Genomic DNA, 21,185 nt, shown 5'->3' with positions numbered 1-21,185 from the left:
TTTTTTTTTTTTTAATTTTAAATATGTCACACGTTTATTCTGGAGGCGGCAAGAATGGGTACCTGTCACCAACATTTCAATAGACTATAGCCACGTTGGGCGACTTTCTGATGGAAACCAACATAAAGCCAAATGCTGATATCAACTGATCGATCAACAAAAGACCAAACAAGCTTTGCTAAGATGAGCCAGAGCCAGAGCCAGAGCCATAGCAAGTACGCTTATCCCTACTACAGTGGAGGTTACTACCAGGGGCCACCGCCTCCGGTGGTGGCGCCGCCACAATATGCAGCCGCTCCTCCGCAGGGACCGGGATGCCTGGAGGCTTGGTAATTTCAATAATCCAACCAACCCCACTTAAATAAAATATTACTCGTTTTCCTCTGTTTAACCAACTTAACGTTTCCTTTCTCTTGTTGGGGAGTTATTCATGGTTTGCAGTCTTGCTGCGCTATGCTGCTGCTGTCTCGTTGACCAGTGCTGCTGGTGCTGTGACCCCTTCTGGCTGTTCGCCTTCTAGATAACCTTTCTCTGTTTAAACTTCATCATTATGTAAGACATAAACTAGAGGTATCTATGAGGAAAAGATGTTATATAATAAAGTTAGGGTTCCGAACATTCATATAAAAGTTCATCAAGCTTATCTTCTTCATCTTAATTTATTTCTTAAATATTGTTTTTGTCACATCAAGTAAATATGATAATATTTGTAATCTACATTATGTAATTTAGGTACAATACAAATCAACATTTACAGCAAATTTAATACTAGATCCTCAGTTCAGGTAAGAACTCAATATTTACCTGAGTCAAGCCTCTCTAGGTAGAGCAGTCAATAAAGTGCAGTCCAATCCTGTAAGAACTAGGTGAAATCACGACGAACTCACAGACGTTCGACATTACCAAAAACTGACAGATTTAACCGTAGAACTTAAACTGCAACAAATATTTCACAATCAAATAGATAAAATAATAACGACCTCATTGCTTCAAGATTGTAAACTGTATTTTCCTTTTGTTTACTGCCAAGTAGACCGATTTTTCCTACACTGATGACAGAGAACAAAACGTTGTTGCAATGCTGTCGTGGTCACAAATGACAAACTCCAAATCCCACCTGTCGTCGGGATGTTAATCCCAACAGGAATTCCAATGAAAAACACAGACGCTAGGCACAAGCCAAAAACCAGGCGATGAAGAAAACTAGAAAGTTTCTTGTTCTTTGAGAACCAATACGATCCCCTACGGATTCTTCAAAGAATGGAATTTGATTTCCATTTTGGATTTTGCTCCTCTTCTACGCTGACCCCACCTAGCCTTAGCTTCCATTTAACTCCCCTTCGGCCTCCTAAAGCCAAAAAATTGGGAAACGCCCAAAGAAGGAAAATAAAACGTACCTGAAATCCTTCATCTCCCTTTTTCAATGCTGTTTTAGTTTTCATTCTTACAAAGCTCGCTACACTAAACAGGAAACATGGCACATGGTGGTGGTGGTCAACGTCGTGATACAACGATTGACATTGGAAGAACTGCAAAGTTTAATGGTGGGCTTGAGTTTTACGACCTTACTTATACTGTGATAAAAGACAAGGAACACGAAGGGAAACTTGTGAAGCAAGAAGTAGACTTGTTGCACAGAATTTCGGGGTATTCACCAAAAGGAAGTGTCACCGCAGTACTAGGTCCCAGTGGGGCTGGAAAATCTACCTTTTTGGATGGTCTCGCGGGAAGAATTGCAAGTGGAAGCCTGAAGGGTAGAGTTTCTTTGGATGGCATGGAAATGAGCCCAGGTTTGATTAAAAGAACTTCTGCATATATCATGCAAGATGACAGGCTCTTCCCCAAGCTCACTGTTTATGAGACTCTGATGTTTGCGGCAGACTTCCGGCTAGGTTCAATTCCATCGAATGAAAAAATACATCGGGTGGAGAACTTGATTGAGCAGCTTGGGTTATCTGTAAGCAGATCGTTGGCTTTTTCCTTTTTCTGTTATTGCAATATTTCAATATCTAACCAAAGAATTTACTGGTTGCTGGTTGTAGTCGGCTAGAAACACGTATATTGGAGATGAAGGAACAAGAGGGGTGTCTGGTGGCGAACGAAGAAGAGTATCAATTGGGGTGGACATCATCCATGGGCCATCACTGCTCTTCCTTGATGAGCCAACTTCAGGACTAGACTCCACCAGTGCTTATAGTGTCATTGAAAAGGTTCATAACATAGCTCGCACTGGCAGCACTGTGATCCTTACAATCCACCAGCCATCGTCTCGAATCCTATCATTCTTTGACCATCTTATCGTCCTTGCTCGAGGGCAGCTTATGTTTCAAGGGCCACCAAAGGATGTTAATCACCATCTCAGTCAAATGAAGAGAAAAGTACCTCAAGGAGAAAGCCCAATTGAATATCTTATGGATGTTATTCGAGCATATGATCAATCTGAATTTGGAGTGGAGGCACTCGCTGAGTTCGCTAGAACAGGAACTAAACCACCCCACTTGACTGATGAAGAGATTTCACTTTCTACCATACAAGCCTCGCCGACTTCATCTTTTCAGTCTGGTGTAGATAAAACAAGCAACATTATAACTGGAAAACGGCTCCACTTGCAAACTAATTCCCGTGCGTTGAATGATTACGGTCATAGTTTGAGAAGCCCTTATAATACATCAAGATCATGGAGTGCGAACAATAGTGTGGTTATGCAGGCATTGAGGCTGCCACAAAGACAACAAGGAGCAAAGCTGCATAATCAAATGAGGTACATCAAATCAATCAACGGCAATTCAATTGCTTAAAAGTTGCATTTCATTAACATTACTGTTAAAATCCATTCAAAACAGCATCAAAGCCTACTACTCAGAACTATAATCTCTAGTTTTTCTTGATTTGCAGTTCGTCTGCTTCTTATGCATATTCATCTGATGTCCTGCATGGCACACCAACACCTCATAGCAGTGATTACACAGTGAATGAAAATGACTACCTGACTTCAAATATCGGTTCAAAATCTGCTCCAACTCTTCACAATAACCTTGGCAAAAAGATTTCAAACTCATTCTTCTCTGAGACCTGGATTCTTATGCGTAGAAATTTCAATATCATCTCAAGAACCCCCGAGCTGTTCCTCTCAAGGATGATGGTCCTCACAGTTATGGGGTTTACGATGGCTACAATGTTTATGAATCCAAAAGAGAATACCCAAGGAATTACAGACCGTCTCAGCTTCTTCATCTTTACCGTCTGTCTCTTCTTTTTCTCTTCCAATGATGCTGTCCCAGCATTCATACAAGAACGATTCATTTTCATCCGCGAAACTTCCCACAATGCTTACAGAGCATCATCGTACACCATAGCTGGGCTGCTTACTCACCTGCCTTTTCTTGCCCTGCAAGCTCTGGTCTATGCTGGGATAGTTTGGTTTGCTTTGAAACTTCGAGGATCTTTCATATATTTCCTGATAGTCCTCTACATGTCCCTTCTTTCAACAAATTCATTCGTTGTATTCATTAGCTCAGTAGTACCGAACTATATCCTGGGATATGCAGCTGTGATTGCTTTCACTGCCCTCTTTTTCTTGTTTTGCGGGTACTTCTTAAACAGCCACGACCTTCCTCCTTACTGGAAGTGGATGAACAAGATTTCCACGATGACATATCCATATGAAGGGCTTTTGATGAATGAGTATCAGACTTCCATTATTTTCGGGAATCAATCGAACGGAACTGTTATTACTGGTATCAACATATTGGAGAGTCTCCATATCAAAACTGATTCAACCAAAAAGTGGGAAAATGTGCTGGTGATGCTTGGTTGGGCTGTGCTTTATAGGATTTTATTCTACCTAATACTTCGTTTTGCATCCAAAAACCAGAGGACGTGAAGAATCAAGGATGTGGTAACGAACTGGTTCCTTTTTCATATTGCTGAATCAATTCAGAATGAAATTTTCTTACAATTGCCCTCGTTTTTCTTGTATTGGAAAACCAAGTTCTTACATCAGTGAAACTTCAGTAAAGAAATGACTTCTCTATTTCCTCGGAGAAACCAAAGTTAAAATAACAGCTATGAAGTTCTTGAGTTTGGACAAACAAATTCAGGAGATATAATAAACTATATCCATACTAGGAAGGTTCATATTCAAATGGATCTGGGTCGCTTGCATATTCCTATACTTAATTTTGGGTGAATTTATGAAATGCATCGCTATTGAGAAATCACATCCCATGAAACAAACATGAAAAAAGTTGAGCCAAAGAAACTAAAATGAAAGTCTTGTCAATCCTGGAGAAGTTATGTTAAGTTCTAATGCAACAATGCTATGGTAACAGGCTCAACGAACAGTCATCTTGTTCCATTGACATCAAATATACTTTTCCCTCTTATCATAATAGTAAATATTCTTAGTCTAAGCACACAACATATATCTGAATTCAAGAAGATCAGCATAAAAGCACGAGCACCATACAGATATGGCTTTACTATCAATTTGAACTCATAAACTGGGTTACACAAGATCGGAAGATCCTAATATTTTGTTTGCACCAACGATAACAAGATAAAAGATACAAGGGGGCTATCTCTTTTTATACAAGGTGGAGTAAACATTTAAGTGGTAAAAAGAGATGGATTAGCAGATGCAGTACTGACTTGGACTTCAAGCATTTCAAGCCGCCGCTCCAGCGTATCGAGCTTCTCGTTCAAAGATGCCAACTTGCTCTTTGTTGTTGCCTCTGATGGAACAAGGAAATAAGTTAGAAACCTGGATATTCCTGTTCCTAGAAACCGATCATCAAGTAAAATACAGCACCACTGAGTTCTAATTTCCATATCATTCCCGGAGGTTGAAACTTCGTAGGGCAAGTTGGTGCTCAGCCAACCAATTTCCGGAAGATAAAACAATCACAGTCGCTTCATTGAAAAAATCAAGAACCATGGGATGCAATTCTCAATCTTAAAATGAAGGAATCAAAAGTTCCAGAATCAGACTACCAACGCATCGTTTTTAAAAGGAAACTAATTAGAACAACATCAGCAAATCAGATATTTCATATAAGGAAATTTCCAAGAATGTCAAGTTCAAATATCAAATAACGAGATCTAACACTCAATAACAGATAGATGTAAGAGAACACAAAAGAAACATAGAGAGAAACGAGGATGATTACCAAAATGGACGAGAAAATCAAAGAGACGACGAATATTAATTGAAATATGGGATATGAACTCGCGGTTCTCCCAATCAGCTTGAACCGCTATCCCTACGTTTACGGCGTTAGTAATTCCTCCAGCTCTAGCCATCGCCCAATGTACTTTTCGTCCACCGCCGAGATTTTATCTATGCCGCGAACTCAGATGCGCAGATCCCAAGAGGCAAACCGCTTGGATTCTTCAAGTTTCAACAGCACCACCAGCCGAAGCGACTTGATTGTGCTGGAGGAGTGGACCGGGCTTTACCATCATCAACAAAACTTAATCCTTACCATGAAAACCGTATTTAATTTTTATTTTTTCTGCAAGTAAAAACAAGGTTAAAAATAAAAGTCAGAGAGTAAATATTGAAAAAATACTGACACGTGTACTTAGACAAGTATTTTATCTCAATTTTTATTTTGTGGATGAATCTTTAGAAAATTGCATTGTAAACAACTTATTGTTATTGGTGATTGCTTTGGCCGGTGCCGCTCTACCATCGTGTAGTGGATTTTACGTTTTTTTTTTGAGAACTTTGCTTTTAATTTGGTGAAACGTTGGGCATTACCAAACTTTCACTTGAATGTATAATATTGAACTATGTCTAAGGTAACTATAAATCTAACCATTAATATTTATGTAAATACAAATAAATTAACACAAGAAAAATATCATTTAGATAAAACAATCGAATGAAACTATTTGATAAAACCTCATATTATTTGGGTATTTTATTATTATTATTATTATTATTTTGTACTTTAAGCTTCTTAAATGAAGGATGAAAAACATTCTTCATTCCCATTTTTACTATTTTATTAATTTTTCATCCCTGTAATATTTCTCAATTATTTTTGTGAAGATCAGAATGATTCTTCTCAACAATGAATATGGTTTTATAAGGATGAGAGCAATCGAAAGGATCAAGTTCCCACAAGAAATTTTTCTCCATAGTTTTTAAAATTATTCTTCCATAAAAACTTTTTTAAAACATAATTTTCATTTCACACCATAGTTCTTTTAAAAAAAAATGTAAACAAAATCTAATTTAATGTAACACACCAAAAAAAAAATTAAATTTTAATATTACAATATAATCTTTCACCTAAAAAAAATATTCTAATGAGTGCCAAAACCTTAGATATTGTAATATATAAGTAATAAAATATAATTTTTCGTCCTTGTTCCAATTTATCTGAGTAGAAATCTCTACAACACCCTTTTCCTCATTCTCCATTTATTTAAACCTGGATTCCGAGCCCCATTTATTATCAATGGATATTTTTATTAAAAAAATCTAAAATCAAAATAATTTACGCTTGATTTTTTACTTTTTATTTTATAAGGTTAAGGCTATAAATAAACATTTCCTTATTTTATATATATATATATATCCATATTCTGAATGATGACAAACTCTTGAGAAAGGAAGAAAGTAGCTGGTACCGACCAGTTTATTTTGTTTGATAACTTCAATATGCATATATACATCTCAGGCCCAATCAAAATCTGCTAAACTTAAGCACTCAAAATAATTAGAACTTACACACTTAGACATATGGCCCTAGAATTTCTTCGCTTCGATTTCTTGACTGCTTCATCCCTGTTCCATGCATATTAGAGAACACCAGCATTTTAGATCTCAGCAAACATATATAACTATAATTGATTCCACTTTATATTTGTCTCGTTAAAAAGATAATTAAATTAAACCCAGCTTGATAACCATGCCGTCTTTAATTTTCTAATTTTGAAAATTAAACTTACAAACTCAGATTCTATTCTTTGTATGTTATGCTATCAAACCTTTTAAAATTTCAAAAGCTAAGCCTAACTTTTCAAAACTAAAAATTATAAAGTTTTTGTTTTTGGGTATTTTATAAGAATTTATAATCTTCCAAAATTTTTAAGTCTTTCTTGAAACAAAGAAAACAACTATCCAGTTATCTTCTATAATGATCTCATACCAGACATGACATCTTTTTCAGCTCTTGTACTTCATAGTTTCCTTTTCGAAACCAATTGTAGGAAATTTCTTTGCATATTCCTCAACATCATATCGTAGCTTTTCAATCTCGGATTGGATGGAAGGTGTAGACTGCATAGTGGTCAAGAAGTCCTTCAATTTTGTTCCTGGTATAACAAGATTAGAAATCTTATGTTAGGAGAGTTACCCCAGAATTGGCTAGAATAAATAAATGCCAAGTGTCAGTAAAATTAAATTAAATTAAATTGAAAAGATCTTTAGGAACCTTTAGATTCTGCTTTGATCTTTACAGCTAACTTCACTGCAGCATCAAAGAACTCTGCTACCTTAGCGAAATCCTCCTCAACAAATCCTCTGGAAGTAAGAGCCGGAGTTCCTGAATGATAGATGGATATCAGCTAAAGTAATAGAAACGTATCAGAAAAGGGTTTCTCAATTTTGGAATATTATACCCATTCTGATACCACCAGGAACCATAGCTGAGACGTCTCCAGGAACAGTGTTTTTGTTGGCTGCGATATGAACTGATTCCAACACCTTTTCTACTCTTGATCCATCAATACCCTGTACGGAGTTATTTTAAATAATAGTCTAATGTTTACTTTTCTATTGAGAGTATCTTCTTGAGGGAAAACTAAACATAAGATTATCAGTTTAATTTTAGTCCTCTATTAGCACGGAGCTATGCTAACTATAAGCATTTCAATTCATCAAGAACTCCGAAGCAAGAAAGTTTCTTCAAGTGGCTAGATTAGAGAAAGTAGTGTCTCTTACCTTATTCTTCAAATTGACTAGAACCAAATGATTCTCAGTTCCACCAGAAACAAGTTCATAGCCATTCTCAACGAGAGACTGCATTATTTTATGAATATAGTCAGCCAAAATATCGCAGCAAGTTAAATAAACTCAGTACCTGGTATGAAAATGTCTTGGGTGACAATCTCATAGAAATAGATATAGATACCTCTGCAAATTTTGAGCAATTCCTAAGAACATGCTCTTGATACGCTTTGTATTCTGGGGTTGTCGCCTACATCCATACAAGATTATATTAGAGTGGTTACTAACATTTCGTTACTGTAACTAATTCTTCGCAACAACTTTTGTCAATTGTCTGCCATCCTGCGATTGTTTTAGGTACTATTTTATATGAGAAACATCTACAATTAATCATAAGCAGAGACGAGAGTAAAAATTTTAGGTACTATTTTCTATGATGTCCATTTTCAGAAAGTCCATATTGTCTGGTATTATGATTTCAGAATTACAATTTTTCTTATACATTTTTTCACGTTAACATTTCCTACATATAGAGTTAGTGTTATCGGCTTGGACTATATAGCCCTTTGAAACCCATCCTCACAGATAATTGGGATCGCATTCACATAACTTTCTCCATCCCACTTCAATGTAGGATAATTTCCCATCAGTTCCCTGGTATTATCATTAGGAATTGAAAAATATGAATAAGTCTAGTTGGTGCAACAATCTAGTGCTGCAATACTGTAGGTGCATAAGACAAGGAAACTACGAACATTTTCAAGTAAAATTCATAAGAGGAACATGTTTATGATCAAGCCAACCTGTTTCAGCGCAACCGCTAAACCAGCAATTGTGTGATTGTGCGGACCACCTTGAAGACCAGGAAAGACAGCTTGATTGATTTTGTCTTCATAATCATATAACACCTTCCGGGAATGCAAGAGATGTTGACGTTATTAGTTATAACTTCATATAATAGCCGGTAGATTTGCAATTCAGTAAAATTTGAAAAATCAATCTATCCTACAGTGAATAATTAATATTAATAGAAAAACTAATGGCAAGGATACCATTTGTACTTCTTATGAAAAACAAAATAATAGTACCTCTCGGCCTTGTTTATTTATCTCCTTCACCCCTTTCCTGAAGAAAATCATGGCTCCACGTGGCCCACGAAGTGACTTGTGAGTTGTGGTGGTTACAACATCAGCATATTCAAAGGGTGAAGGGATAACGCCAGCTGCAACTAATCCACTGATATGTGCCATATCTGCCAACATTATAGCTTTTTGTTTATCACAGACCTGTGGGAGGGATAGCAGATGTGAGCCTTGGAGCATCCAAGATGTGGTTTCAGAGCAAGACCACAACTTTCCATATACTTTAAATGCTAACATGTCACATGAAATTCGAGTAATTTACCTTGCGTATACGTGCATAATCATATAGACGTGCATAAGCGCTAGCACCAGCAACTATTAACTTAGGTCGGAAAAGAGCAGCACTTTTCTCCAACTGCCATAAGTAGTTTAATGCGTCAATGACAGGACTCACCAAGTTTAATTACTCGATTCCCAACGATTAGAATTACATGACTAATCCAGTAAGTTCAAATCTGCAGTTTCATATTCTGCTAAACTATTATTGAACTCTGGTAAAACTTTCAAAAACATTTGACGAGTGAAAATTATTAAAACTCCGATCGGCAATACATTTTAGGATTTTGCTCGAGACCATTTAGGGAAGCTACAAGGGCCATGAGAACAAAGTTCATAATACCTGGTCATAGTCAATATAGCCAGTGCTCTCATCCAATCTGTATGGCATTGTCTCAAAAAATATAGACACAGCAGAAATCTTTTTGGTATCAGTCTGCACAATCACCCAAAACAAGTCTTTTTAATTTTAATTAAACAGGGCCGAAAAAGTTATTTACGGACAAGGATACTTCTTATGGTAAAATAGATAGAGGAATAAGTTTCAACAATGTTCATGATTAACTCAGAGAAACAGAACGCATTAACAAGTTGCTACTGATATTTATCGCTGAAATCGTGCTGCTCTGGTTCTACAGGATCAACTGATTGATCCGAAATACATAATTGAAAAAAGATTAAAGATATACAGCTAATATCAACAAAGAGCTCTGTAGAAAGTAACAGGCACCTGGTAACCATGAGAGAGATGTCCACCGTGAGGAAGATCAAGTGCCATAATTCTATCATGTGGTTTTAACAATGCAGTATAAACTTGAAAATTGGATGGAGAGCCAGATAAAGATTGAACATTCACTGCAATAAAATGAGGATAGACAATTAAAATCCTTTAGTGAAATACCCAGAAAACTTCCCAGTTAAAATTTCTGACCAACGCATACGTGAACCTCTCATAAACCAATGGCATTACGACACTGCATTTAAGATATATGCTAGCTAATGAATTTAAGCACTCCTTATTCCCACACAATTACTTCAAATACCTCCCCATTTTGCTGGATCCAAATGAAAAGCTTCCAAAGCACGTTTTTGGCACAAGGATTCGGCCATGTCAATGTACCTACAATTTAGAAATTAAAATTAACAATAGCAAAATCTTCAGTTCTGCATCAGGAAAGGATTGGAGTTGAGAATTTAAAAAAATGTTATTGGCTAATTTAAGCTATGGCCATCAAACAACAATAAGATATTAATTTTCAAAGAAAGCATAAAATTAATGATGGCTTCCACGTACTCGTTTCCTCCATAGTATCTAGCACCAGGATATCCTTCGCTATATTTGTTAGTCATAACAGATCCAACTGCTTGCATCACGGAAACGGAAGTGAAGTTCTCAGATGGTATGAGTTCCAGGCCCTTCAAATATAAAATAGATTATGGTTTCCACTGAGACATTGAACTTCAAAGAGAAATAAAACACTTCAATCTAAAATATATGAAAATACCATCTACTAAGGGGAGTGGTTAGCTAACTATCATAAAGGAACTGAAGCTAACAAAAGCGTAAATCTGAAGATAATTTGTCCATTGGAATAGCCTGAGACAAGCAAATTCTTCAAATGGATCGAGTTTAGCCGATTTTAATTTCATGATGTCGATAGAATAAATAAGCATCAAATTCTTCAGCCAACGCAAGGAATAATTAGCACTGCCAACAAAATCCGCATAGCACACTTCTACAGAGAAACTATTCTACCTTCCATTGTCTGGCCTTTTCGTGTTCGATTATGTCCGCGATTTCCGGATCTATTACTTCGAGCGGTTCATTCAATTGCTTAGGCCACTGTAAAATATGCTACCATTAGCTAAATTCAGACATGAAATGCGAGTATAAACAAGATAAGAAAAAGAGACATCGATTTACCGGAACGCGTGGTCTCTCCTTATCATAGACAGCTTCGTTGGGCAAAGAAGACTAACAGGAAAATAATAAAACCAATAAAACGGTTAAGGATTATAACTATAAGACTGCGAATTATACAGTAATCCATCTAGTTGATTTCATCTGTTTCTTGATATGAAAAAGAAAGACACAATGAACAGAAAGTAACTGATCTTAATTTGCGAAACTGAAATTTCTCCACCTCGTAGTAGTGACCACCTCATTCATAGTAAAAGAAAAAACATGAATACAAAAGAGGAAGTAGAGTGAAGAGAATGAGGAAGAGACCAGATAACAGAAGGAGCCGCCATGGAGGAGGTGACGAAGGGGCCTGTCAACGGAAGAAGGAAGCCTACGTAGCGCCATTGCCAGCGCCATATTCTCTCCGGTTTGTTTTATCCGTTCACAGGAGCTTCAGCATTTGAGCTCGTCCGTTGCTTCATTTATTTCCCTCCAATCATTATCTTTCTCATACACCTCCAAATCTGCAACCATTTATTATTTACTTAAATTTATAATTTACCAAATGCTTCCAAACTAATATTTTAAAAAATACTCTAAAATCTTTTCTGTTAAAATTATGATAATCCATTAGAAATTAGAATTTATGTGAAAGATTTAATTACACCAATTTCACGTAAATTAATAAATTAATAACGGGCTAATACACTAATAAAAATTAAAAATTATTTTTGTGATGATTTAGTTAAATTTTATACCGTTAAATTTGCGTTATAATTTATTTTTATTCCTAATTTAGACGGAAAAAACTCTCAAATATTATATAAACAGGTTTAAATAGTAAAAAAAAAAATCTTCAAAACTAAGAAAAGGTAATAAATAAATAAATAAATAAATAAAATATAAAGTATAATGGATATAATGGATGCTTTTTTTTTCTTTTTTTTTTTTTTCAATATATGTAGCTTAAAAATTAACCGCATAAATCTCATCCATATCTGAACATTTACAGGCCACAAATAAAATAGTGTTAGTTTTCTCAAATATCTAAGTCCAAAATTTTAAAATCCATCACGGCCACAAATTTTCAGCAATTTCTCTTTATAGGTTTAGCTATTTAGATATCATAAATTTTCTTTTTAAATATGATTATTATATATTTGTCACACTAGCTTCTATGATAATCAATCTCTTAGAATATATCAATCATAATAATGATGGAAAACTACTAATATAATTTGAATGCCGTTCAGTTTAAAACTGCATTATTTATTTATTTTTTTCTAAATTAAAAAAAAAAATCCATCAAGTATGAAGGAATATATGTATTTTTCAAACAAAATAAAATTCTTTCTTTTTTCTTTAATTTAGTTTTTTCTCTGAAATATAATTGAAATGAGGTTGGTAATATATAAAGTAGCTATCGTGGGCTTTGTAATCCTAAGGCCCAAATTTTTCAGACCTGTGACTATAGGTCCATAAATTTGAGTCCAGAAATTTTAAATAAGATTTGAATTTATAGATAATTTTGATTGAATTTATTAAACCATTTAATCGTGAAAATGGATATATGTGTATAAAGTAGTCATAAACTTTTTTTTCTAAAAATTTTCCGCTTAAATATAATTATCATCCTTATCTATTAGTTTAAGAACATCAGAAGTCACAGACAGAGAAGAAAAAAATAAACAATTAATAAATATTTATTAACTATTTTTTTCTTAGGTTTAGTGGAGAATGCAGAATTGTGTCGTGTGCGGCTGGCGAACATGAGGTTAAATAAACCTGAAATTGATAATTAATTTTCTGTGATGGGTTAATTAATATCGAGAATTATTTAATTTTCTTGATCTTTTTAATAACTAATAATTTTTTATTACAGCCAACTTAAATATCAAATATCGGGTGGTAGGTATATATATTAATTAAGAGATAATAAAAAATAAATTAAAAAAAAATAAAAGTGAGAAAATTATTTGAAGGGAAGGGGAGGAAGAGGTAAGTATTTAAATGTGAACATCCAATAATTAGATTACACTCAAATGGATCTTACTTTTCTTTTATCCTTTTTCTTTTTCATGCAATTCCAAACAAATTCTGAGACAGATCTGGCCTGTCGTCGACTGTCCTACCTGTCCGCCTGCATTGCGGCTTCACCGCCATGCTTTCCGATCCACGAAGGCGTCGAGTACTCGCGCATCCACGGCGGTGGCAGCGGTGGCAAAAGAATCGACTAGAGGTGGCGGTATCTTCTGAGGAGGTGGATGAAGGATAGAATGAACGAGACGAAATCTCTGTCTTTACGATACGATGCGGTTAGTTATTGGCAGAATTTCGACGAGGGATGCGATTACGAGAAAAATGAGATTCGAATTTCGCGATGATTTATGGTAGGTTTTTCTGCCTTTTTAATTGCATTGTTTAATTTGTGTGGCTTAATTTTGGATGGTTTGAGATTTATTCATAATAAAACTATGAAAGAAGTGTAAAAATGTGTGGAGATTGCAGAGGAGTAGATCTACTCAGATAACATTCATTTGTGTACAGTTTCTGATGACAGGTGGCTGGCATTGATTGGCCACTTTTTTTTTTATCTTCTATTCTTTTTAATTTTCATTTTTTAACAGTTATATATATTGAGTGGAAAGATGTAATTCTAAATATAAAAGCAAAATTGCTTATGCTCTTGAAAAGATAAATTTAAAAAAATTACTTGTAAATTTATTATTTTATATGGATAATTTTAGGTTAATTTAAGATCTTTAGTGATCAATTTAATGAACTGTAACTATGATTTAATTTTCTCAGGATTAGTGTTTAACATCAAAAATAGAAATTTTTTTCTTCCATCAAATTTTTATACCCTAATAATTAATAACTCAATTAGAACAGACGACCTTTTCTTCATGTTAACATTAAAATATATTATGTTAATTATTTCTACGGTGAAATTATAGGTTATATAAGTCACTATTTTCTAATTAAAATATACTACATAAAATTATAGGTTAGGTAAGCTACTATTTTCTAATACAACTTTTGTTCATGTCATATTTGAAATGAATTAGAATATACTATCGTTTATTATTTGTAGGAGGATGAAATTATATGTTATCTAAATGAATTAGACTTGTGTAAATGTAATATATTCAAAGGCTGCACAAATTTGAACGGTTCATTCACTCTGGGTAAAGTCAATACACCATTCAAAAGTATAATACAAAGATTTTAAAGTTTACTCGTCTCTCATAATAAATATTATTTTATTCTCTAAAATTTTAATAAAATCTAATAAATACACTAGTATCTAATAATTTTAGTCATAAAAATAATATTTTTGATAAATCAATAAAATTTCTAATATTTGATAACCTTTACATTAAATTTTGATATAAGAATATCAACTAAATACATATGAAATAAATCATTAATCATATATCCTAAATTTGTACCTAATTTATCTCGACATATTACAAAATTCCATGGGAATTGAATATATTTATATTCACCTAAAAAATTAATTATTAATTAAATTCCATAAACTAAAAAAATCTAATATGAACAACTAATTTAGAATTAGGATTAGATTTGTATAATTATGATTTATCTAAAAATATATTTTTAAATTATACAATCATTTTTCTAATATATTTTAAAATTTTGAATAGAGTATTTTTATCATATTTTAAAATTATAATCGATATAATATTTCATAAATATAGAGATAATTAGAAATGAGATAAGAATAGTAAATTCAATATCTCCTAAGATTATACTATTATTTTCAATTATATTTTTAAATTTTGAATAAAAAATTATTATCATATAATTTTATTTTATCTTTTTTTCTACCGTAATACTTTTAAAATTAGGAGTAGAATATCTTTATCATATTTTAAACCAATAATATATTTGCTTCTTTTTCTGCTTATACTCTTTCTTTAAAATATAATATTCAGTATTCCAAATTTACCCTTCCATTATATAAACCCAAGCCTGCAGCCTGATTGAGACTAAACTCTTCAACTACTGCCTTTCTTCTCTACTGTTTTTACGTTATGGAGCTATTGACTGCCCCAACAGAAAGAAGCCAATGGAGAAGAAAGGCAAAAAGAGAAGCACACAGCCATGGATTTGGAAGCTTGAGCTCTCATCAATGGCGCTCCTTCTCTTATTCATCTCCACTTTAACTCTCGCCAAAGCACTGCCACAACAGCAGCTTTCGTCCCCGTCGTTGGCACCCGACGTAGCCCTACAATGGCAGATTCGTGGACTGGTGCCAATCCTTCTTCTCCCTCTTCTACCTATATTTCTTTTAAGACTTCCCCTCATTCGTTTTTAAAACAAGTTTGTGTCATTTTTAGACTTTTACTCAAAGTTTTTAAAATGGACACGTTAGTTTCTATACTTCTGTAAGAAATGTTTTGTTATCCTCTCTAATCGACGATGTGGGGTCAACAATCCACCCCATTTGAAGTCCAGTATCCTTGCTTACACTCGTTCCCTTCTCTAATCACTTCCTCTTTGAGCTTTTCCTTTCGAACTTCTCCTCAAGGTTTAAAAAACGAGTTTGTTAGTAAGAAGTTTCCACACTCTTACAAGAAATGTTTTGTTCTTCTCTTCTATGGATAACCGAAAATCTTAAATTATTTAGCCCATATAGTTTTTTTAATGATTGAAATTTTGCTAACACGGGTGGCAATGGACAATGGGTTGATTCTGAGTCACTTTTTCTCACGAAGGCAACGTTATTGGCATAAAATACAATAACATGGATAACATACTTGATTTTCACAATGCATACAATAACAGAGCGTAAATATCTAAATTTTTCTCTTTTATTTATTTATTATTATTACATTATAATATTCTTATAATTAGACTAAATTTATTATTGACATGTTGCGTAGATATTTGGATTTGGCTTGGAACACCCCAAATCAGACAAGTATTATTGAAAGGTAAATACGAAAAATATAAATTACATAAATAAATCCATTTATTTAATTTTACAAGAAAAAATTTGAAAATAATAAATATTTAAACTTTAGAACTGTATATTTACAGAGTAAAGGCAACCGGTGATTACAGCCACCGGTGACCAAATAGAGCTTTCATTCATTAGATATTGGCGTTGGATGATGAAAGTCCCACATCGGCTAATTTAGGGAATGATCATGGGTTTATAAGTAAGCAATACTAACTCCATTGGTATGAGGCCTTTTGGGAAACTACCGAGCAAAGTAATGAGAGTTTCATTGTGAAGATTCGTGTTCGTTTAACAATTGGAATTCTTCGAACTTCTCTCGGTCCCTTTGAACATAGACCAGAGGTACTCCCCTCCATTCATTATTATTATTATTTTATAATTTAAAAATTAATAGCTAATTTATTATTATCAGGTATATTAAGAGACAAGTTAGTTTTGCCACGTCAGGTTTTGTCATCCATTGTTTATAAAAATATATTATTAATTTTGTGATAATTTGATGTAATTCTCAACGGTCAGATTTCATTACATGGCGATATCAGACGACCGACAGAGGACCATGCCCACGCAACTGGACCGGATGACTGGGCAGCGTCTCGCTTACGCGGAGGCGGTTCTCTTAACCCAACCCACCAACCCGGACCTCAAAGGAGAGGTATAGTTTTATTTTATTTATACAAATATAAAGTATAATTTTTTTATTTTTATGCAATGGGGGTATGATTGAGTGCGATGCAGGTGGACGATAAGTACCAGTACTCGCAAGAGAATATGGATAACAGGGTGCATGGATGGGTGTCTAGGGACCCAAACGTGGGGTTCTGGATGGTCACGGCCAGTGATGAGTTTCGTTCGGGGGGGCCGGTCAAGCAAGAACTCACATCCCACGTTGGCCCCACAACTCTTACGGTAAGCCATGCACACCCGATTTACAAATTTTATTTTATAATTATTTTTAATTAAATCAAATATATGATTTATTGTTTATAATTTAAAGGTGTTCAAGAGTAATCATTATGCGGGTAAGGATGCTTCGATGAGATTTAAGGAGGGAGAAGCATGGAAAAAGGTTTTGGGCCCGGTTTTCATTTATCTAAACTCGGACCCGACCGGCACTGAAACCCCGGGTTCACTATGGGAAGATGCTAAAAACCAGATGAGGATAGAGAGGGGGAAGTGGCCGTATGGGTTCGTTGAGTCGAAAGAATTTCCGAGCTCAGAGGAAAGAGGCAGTGTTAGTGGCCGATTACTGGTCCGAGATAGGTTCGTGGCCTTCCCTCGCTGTCCATGTCTAATTCTAATTATTTTATTAAAGAGTAAACGACATCGTTTTTTTTTTGGGCCAGATTCTGCGTTTATGGGCCTCGCAGCTCCCGGGGAAGTGGGGTCTTGGCAAACTGAAAGCAAGGTCAAATTTTCTTTTATATTTTTTCTTTTAAATTTTAATCTTTATATTTTTCCTTTTGATGAAACTGATAATCGATTTTTTTATCCATAGGGGTATCAATTCTGGACACGGGCGGATCAAGATGGAAATTTCTTCATTCAAAATATAAGGCCAGGAAACTACAATCTCTACGCATGGGTACCCGGCGTCATTGGCGATTACAAGTACGACGGCGACATCACCGTCACGGCGGCGAGTTCCACTAACCTGAGCGTGCTGATTTACGACCCTCCAAGACGAGGCCCAACTCTGTGGGAGATCAGCATCCCTGACCGGAAGGCAGCCGAGTACTACATACCGGATCCTGAACCCACCTTAATGAGCCACTTTTACAACACCACCAAAATTCAAACCCCAGATAAGTTCCGGCAGTACGGTATCTGGGCACGCTACGCTGATTTGTACCCTGATCAGGATCTGGTGTACAACGTTGACACGGATGACTACCGCCGCCATTGGTTTTACGCTCACGTAACCAGAGCCACTGGATCCGGGGACTACCAAGCCAACTACGTGGCAGATTGTGTTTCGTCTTCGAGGACCCATAAAGACCGGAACCTATACGCTCCGGTTGGCGTTGGCCTCCAGTAGTCATGGGGTGGTCGATGTCCGGTTCAACAACCCGTTGGCCAGACGACCTGCTTTCACGACCGGGTATTGGAACGCAGGAAGAGATAACGCAATAGCAAGACATGGCATTCATGGGCTGTATCGGTTATTCAACTTCGATGTTCCCAGATATTATTTGGTCGAAGGAGACAACGTAATCTATCTTACACAGGGAAGACATGCGGGTCCTTTCCAAGGAGTAATGTACGACCACATACGATTTGAAGGTGTAGAGTAGAACCAATTTTTTTTTTTTAAATTTTTATGTTAGGAATCTTGTAAGTTGGGCCTTTTGTTTTGTTTTTCTGTTTTCTTTCTTTTTTTTTTTTTTTTTTTTTTTTTTTTTTTTTTTTTTTTTTTTTTTTTTTTTTTTTTCTTGAACAGAGGAAGTCTATTCATTTCATATAATCACAACTCAATTATCAATTATTATTAGATCCTAACACTGATGTTCAAAGAATTATCCATTTCTTTTACTCTTGAAAGGAATGTTCATAATACAGGAATGAAGGCCAAAGAGATGGGGAAAATATAAACATTCAACAATCAATGCCATCCTAAACTTCAAATTTAACTTCAAAAATACCACTCTCAAATTCCTTATGCTAATATCATTTAGAAACTAAAAGTCGAGAGAACCTGCCTTGGAGGACCCAGAACAACTCCCAGTAGAGCCATATGAGCTCCCGGTTGAACCATCAACAGGCGCTTGATTAAGACATTCTAAAACTAAAAACCTTCTCTTTTGCAACTTTATAGAGAATGTAGTCGCCTCAAGAATTCTTGGAACCTGCAGTCAAATTTTGGATCCATGAGCATGAGTAAAAGCCAGCTAAAAAGGAGATATCAGTCATATAGGAAATTAAACCAACCCAAAGAATAATACATATCAGCCCCAACAAGAAATAAATACATTAGAACGCCATCTACGGCTTTAAGAGTCAATAACCATTCAGAGCTACTAGCAAATATTGCACTCAATCATGGCACATGAATGAAGTATGGACCAGAACCAATAGAAATATGCAGAACAGTGAAGTAGCAAGCATTGGAAGAAAATTTTGCAGAAGCAGCATTTCACCGTTGGGTCCATTCCTAAGTTACAGGTATGCATACCTGCGTATTGATTTGAGCCACTTTATGAATATTGAGAAGGCCAACCATGTCTTGGTAACCAGTGAGGAGATTTGCTAATTCCTTATCCTCATCTGCAATAGTTTTAGTCAATATCTCATTGATGCAAGAGACAATAAGGCAAATTGAGATGCTACGTCTAAACCTGGGATTGCCTTGACAGAAAGCAAGGTATCTGCCATGTGCTGCCATCTTTTAGAGAAGGATGGCAAGAGAAGGGAAGGAGAAAACGTCACTACAGCTACTGCATTTGAGGACCTTAGCATGCTTTTCAGAGACCTTAAAAAGGAAAGCATTTCCCACTCCTGCAGCTCCAGCTTTACAATGAGGGCTCAAATAATCGAGAAAAAAAGAAAAACACTAGTTTTAAATTTTAGATTGCAGACGAAGGTTTTTTTTAATCCAATACCCCGTTTCAAATCTTTTATGGAGGAAAGTGAGCACAAAGATTTATCAAGTATAATGGAGCAAACAATCATTATAATGGTAACCAAAGAGCGTAAATTCAATTTGTGACTAACCATGTTGGAATGATCACATTGCGGAGCACATAACGATTGAATGGCAATACGGCCAGCAGAGGATATATTGCCGTCATTTCTGGAATTGTCATGTGACATCAAAGTAAGGACAATATATTGTCAGCAACAAAGGAAGATGATCATCCAGATAAAGGAACAGAATGAACACATTCAAATATGTAAAAAACGAAAATTAAAATGAACTTCAGGCTACCCAATTGACGGATTCACATTTTCTTTTCCTGTTTCTTGTCTTTTGAAAACAAAATTTTCATATGGAAAAATAAGAGAGTGCACAAGGTTGCAGAGCAGTACAGATGAAAGAGGACCTCAACAAATAATACAACAATGTAGATGGACAAAGGACAAGTCCTCCACCCACATTATGAATATCCTTCACATATTCACATTTAATAAATAAAATAATGAATTCAATCCCTAATTCAGGCATTATATCAGATAAATTCCACACCTCTCACAATCTAGCAAAATCTTCTTGAATACCAAATCTGAAAATGGGATAAACCATTGATGAAATAAAGAATAATTCATTTCAGATTGGCCTGAAGTTCTTCTCTAGCATTTAGAGGTAGAAAATGAACTCAGGTAGTTACCATCGGCGAAAACTACATTTCATGAAAACGCTACATGATACAATTTGGTGCCTAATTATGTTTCCAAATCCAAAGAACCTCTACACTGAATAAGAAGATCCTATTTCTGTTTAACAAACTTTCTCCAAATATAAAAGAAGGATCTGTACCCAAGGTCTCAATCCAACTACTTCCATCTCCAGCCACCTCAAAAACAGATTAGCACTTCTTCGTTACATCAAACGAGAATAGTTGCTAGACATCTTTTACAATAAATTCAATTGAATATACTTTACAAACTAATGCAATGATTGAAACTGATACATTCTAGAGGGAAAAGTAGAGGTAAACATTACCTTGGAACTTGTGATAGGAATGTGGCGCAACGATCAAGAGTAGTAGAGAGACTAGAAGAATCTAGTAAACTAACACATTCCACATGCTTCCCGCTGAAAAAATGTCTGTCAAAGGGCTTTCGCAAATCAAAGTCATTGCAAAACTCGTATTTACCATCTGTACAAGCATTAAATAATTAACCCTATAAGAATAATATTGCACCCATATTAAACTTGTGTCAGGGAGAGTGAGCCATTGGGGGGGGGGGGGGGGG

At 35.2% G+C, this 21,185-nt stretch overlaps 4 protein-coding genes, 1 long non-coding RNA gene and 1 pseudogene across 8 annotated transcripts in view; 2 read left to right on the top strand and 4 right to left on the bottom strand.

Moving 5' to 3' along the window:
- The first annotated feature begins 27 nt into the window (after positions 1–27).
- On the top strand, positions 28–4,033 carry LOC111497155 (ABC transporter G family member 17-like). Of its 2 annotated transcripts, XM_023147838.1 has the most exons (5): positions 28–329; positions 442–570; positions 1,470–1,957; positions 2,043–2,761; positions 2,896–4,033. In XM_023147838.1, the coding sequence occupies exons 3-5, from the start codon at positions 1,475–1,477 to the stop codon at positions 3,881–3,883; spliced, it is 2,190 nt and encodes a 729-aa protein (XP_023003606.1). In that variant the 5' UTR covers positions 28–329; positions 442–570; positions 1,470–1,474; the 3' UTR covers positions 3,884–4,033. The 2 variants fall into 2 exon arrangements, with proteins under 2 accessions (XP_023003606.1, XP_023003605.1); XM_023147837.1 differs by lacking the exons at positions 28–329; positions 442–570 and having other exon boundaries at positions 1,455–1,957.
- On the bottom strand, positions 911–1,799 carry LOC111497157. Its single transcript, XR_002720571.1, has 2 exons — positions 1,708–1,799; positions 911–1,529 (listed from the first exon to the last, which is right to left on the bottom strand). It is a non-coding gene; the product is annotated as an uncharacterized LOC111497157 (long non-coding RNA).
- Positions 4,034–4,357: 324 nt separating the features above from the next.
- Positions 4,358–5,486, bottom strand: LOC111497156 (protein BRICK 1). The gene is made up of 2 exons (XM_023147839.1): positions 5,169–5,486; positions 4,358–4,733 (listed from the first exon to the last, which is right to left on the bottom strand). Exons 1-2 carry the CDS (start codon positions 5,299–5,301, stop codon positions 4,609–4,611), a joined length of 258 nt encoding a protein of 85 aa, XP_023003607.1. The 5' UTR covers positions 5,302–5,486; the 3' UTR covers positions 4,358–4,608.
- Positions 5,487–6,612: 1,126 nt separating this feature from the next.
- Positions 6,613–11,763, bottom strand: LOC111497199 (serine hydroxymethyltransferase, mitochondrial). The gene is made up of 16 exons (XM_023147909.1): positions 11,609–11,763; positions 11,303–11,353; positions 11,135–11,221; positions 10,673–10,794; positions 10,422–10,498; positions 10,109–10,233; positions 9,722–9,814; positions 9,365–9,457; positions 9,049–9,246; positions 8,764–8,868; positions 8,145–8,210; positions 7,955–8,032; positions 7,633–7,744; positions 7,446–7,556; positions 7,161–7,326; positions 6,613–6,796 (listed from the first exon to the last, which is right to left on the bottom strand). Exons 1-15 carry the CDS (start codon positions 11,696–11,698, stop codon positions 7,178–7,180), a joined length of 1,557 nt encoding a protein of 518 aa, XP_023003677.1. The 5' UTR covers positions 11,699–11,763; the 3' UTR covers positions 6,613–6,796; positions 7,161–7,177.
- A 3,674-nt stretch (positions 11,764–15,437) lies between these two features.
- LOC111497416 lies at positions 15,438–18,626 on the top strand (annotated as a pseudogene).
- A 99-nt stretch (positions 18,627–18,725) lies between these two features.
- Positions 18,726–21,185, bottom strand: part of LOC111496919 (elongator complex protein 4) — a 4,224-nt gene continuing 1,764 nt past the window's right edge. For all 3 annotated transcript variants that reach the window (XM_023147490.1, XM_023147489.1, XM_023147488.1), the window contains exons 5-9: positions 20,932–21,088; positions 19,983–20,061; positions 19,607–19,766; positions 19,444–19,535; positions 18,726–19,117 (exon numbers count right to left, since the gene is read on the bottom strand). In XM_023147490.1, the coding sequence (XP_023003258.1) occupies positions 18,950–19,117; positions 19,444–19,535; positions 19,607–19,766; positions 19,983–20,061; positions 20,932–21,088 (656 nt within the window). In that variant the 3' untranslated portion in view covers positions 18,726–18,949. The remainder of the gene's footprint in view (positions 19,118–19,443; positions 19,536–19,606; positions 19,767–19,982; positions 20,062–20,931; positions 21,089–21,185) is intronic.

The sequence above is a fragment of the Cucurbita maxima genome, unplaced genomic scaffold (genome assembly GCF_002738345.1).
Source record: "Cucurbita maxima cultivar Rimu unplaced genomic scaffold, Cmax_1.0 Cma_Scf00023, whole genome shotgun sequence".
NCBI classification, from domain to species: domain Eukaryota; kingdom Viridiplantae; phylum Streptophyta; class Magnoliopsida; order Cucurbitales; family Cucurbitaceae; genus Cucurbita; species Cucurbita maxima.
The sequence above is the reverse complement of the archived record's forward strand: the minus strand, read 5'-3'. Positions and strand labels throughout refer to the sequence as shown.

Bases quoted from the DNA above. Each gene is read 5' to 3' on its own strand.
- LOC111497155 (XM_023147838.1), top strand. From the start codon at position 1,475: ATGGCACATGGTGGTGGTGGTCAACGTCGTGATACAACGATTGACATT. The intron at 1,958-2,042 runs GTAAGCAGATCG...TGCTGGTTGTAG, and splicing joins TTGAGCAGCTTGGGTTATCT to TCGGCTAGAAACACGTATAT. The intron at 2,762-2,895 runs GTACATCAAATC...CTTGATTTGCAG, and splicing joins AAGCTGCATAATCAAATGAG to TTCGTCTGCTTCTTATGCAT.
- LOC111497156 (XM_023147839.1), bottom strand. From the start codon at position 5,301: ATGGCTAGAGCTGGAGGAATTACTAACGCCGTAAACGTAGGGATAGCG. The intron at 4,734-5,168 runs GTAATCATCCTC...TTGTTCCATCAG, and splicing joins TGATTTTCTCGTCCATTTTG to AGGCAACAACAAAGAGCAAG.
- LOC111497199 (XM_023147909.1), bottom strand. From the start codon at position 11,698: ATGGCGCTGGCAATGGCGCTACGTAGGCTTCCTTCTTCCGTTGACAGG. The intron at 11,354-11,608 runs GTCTCTTCCTCA...TTTTCCTGTTAG, and splicing joins GCGGCTCCTTCTGTTATCTG to TCTTCTTTGCCCAACGAAGC. The intron at 9,458-9,721 runs GTATTATGAACT...TACTTATGGCAG, and splicing joins GCTATATTGACTATGACCAG to TTGGAGAAAAGTGCTGCTCT.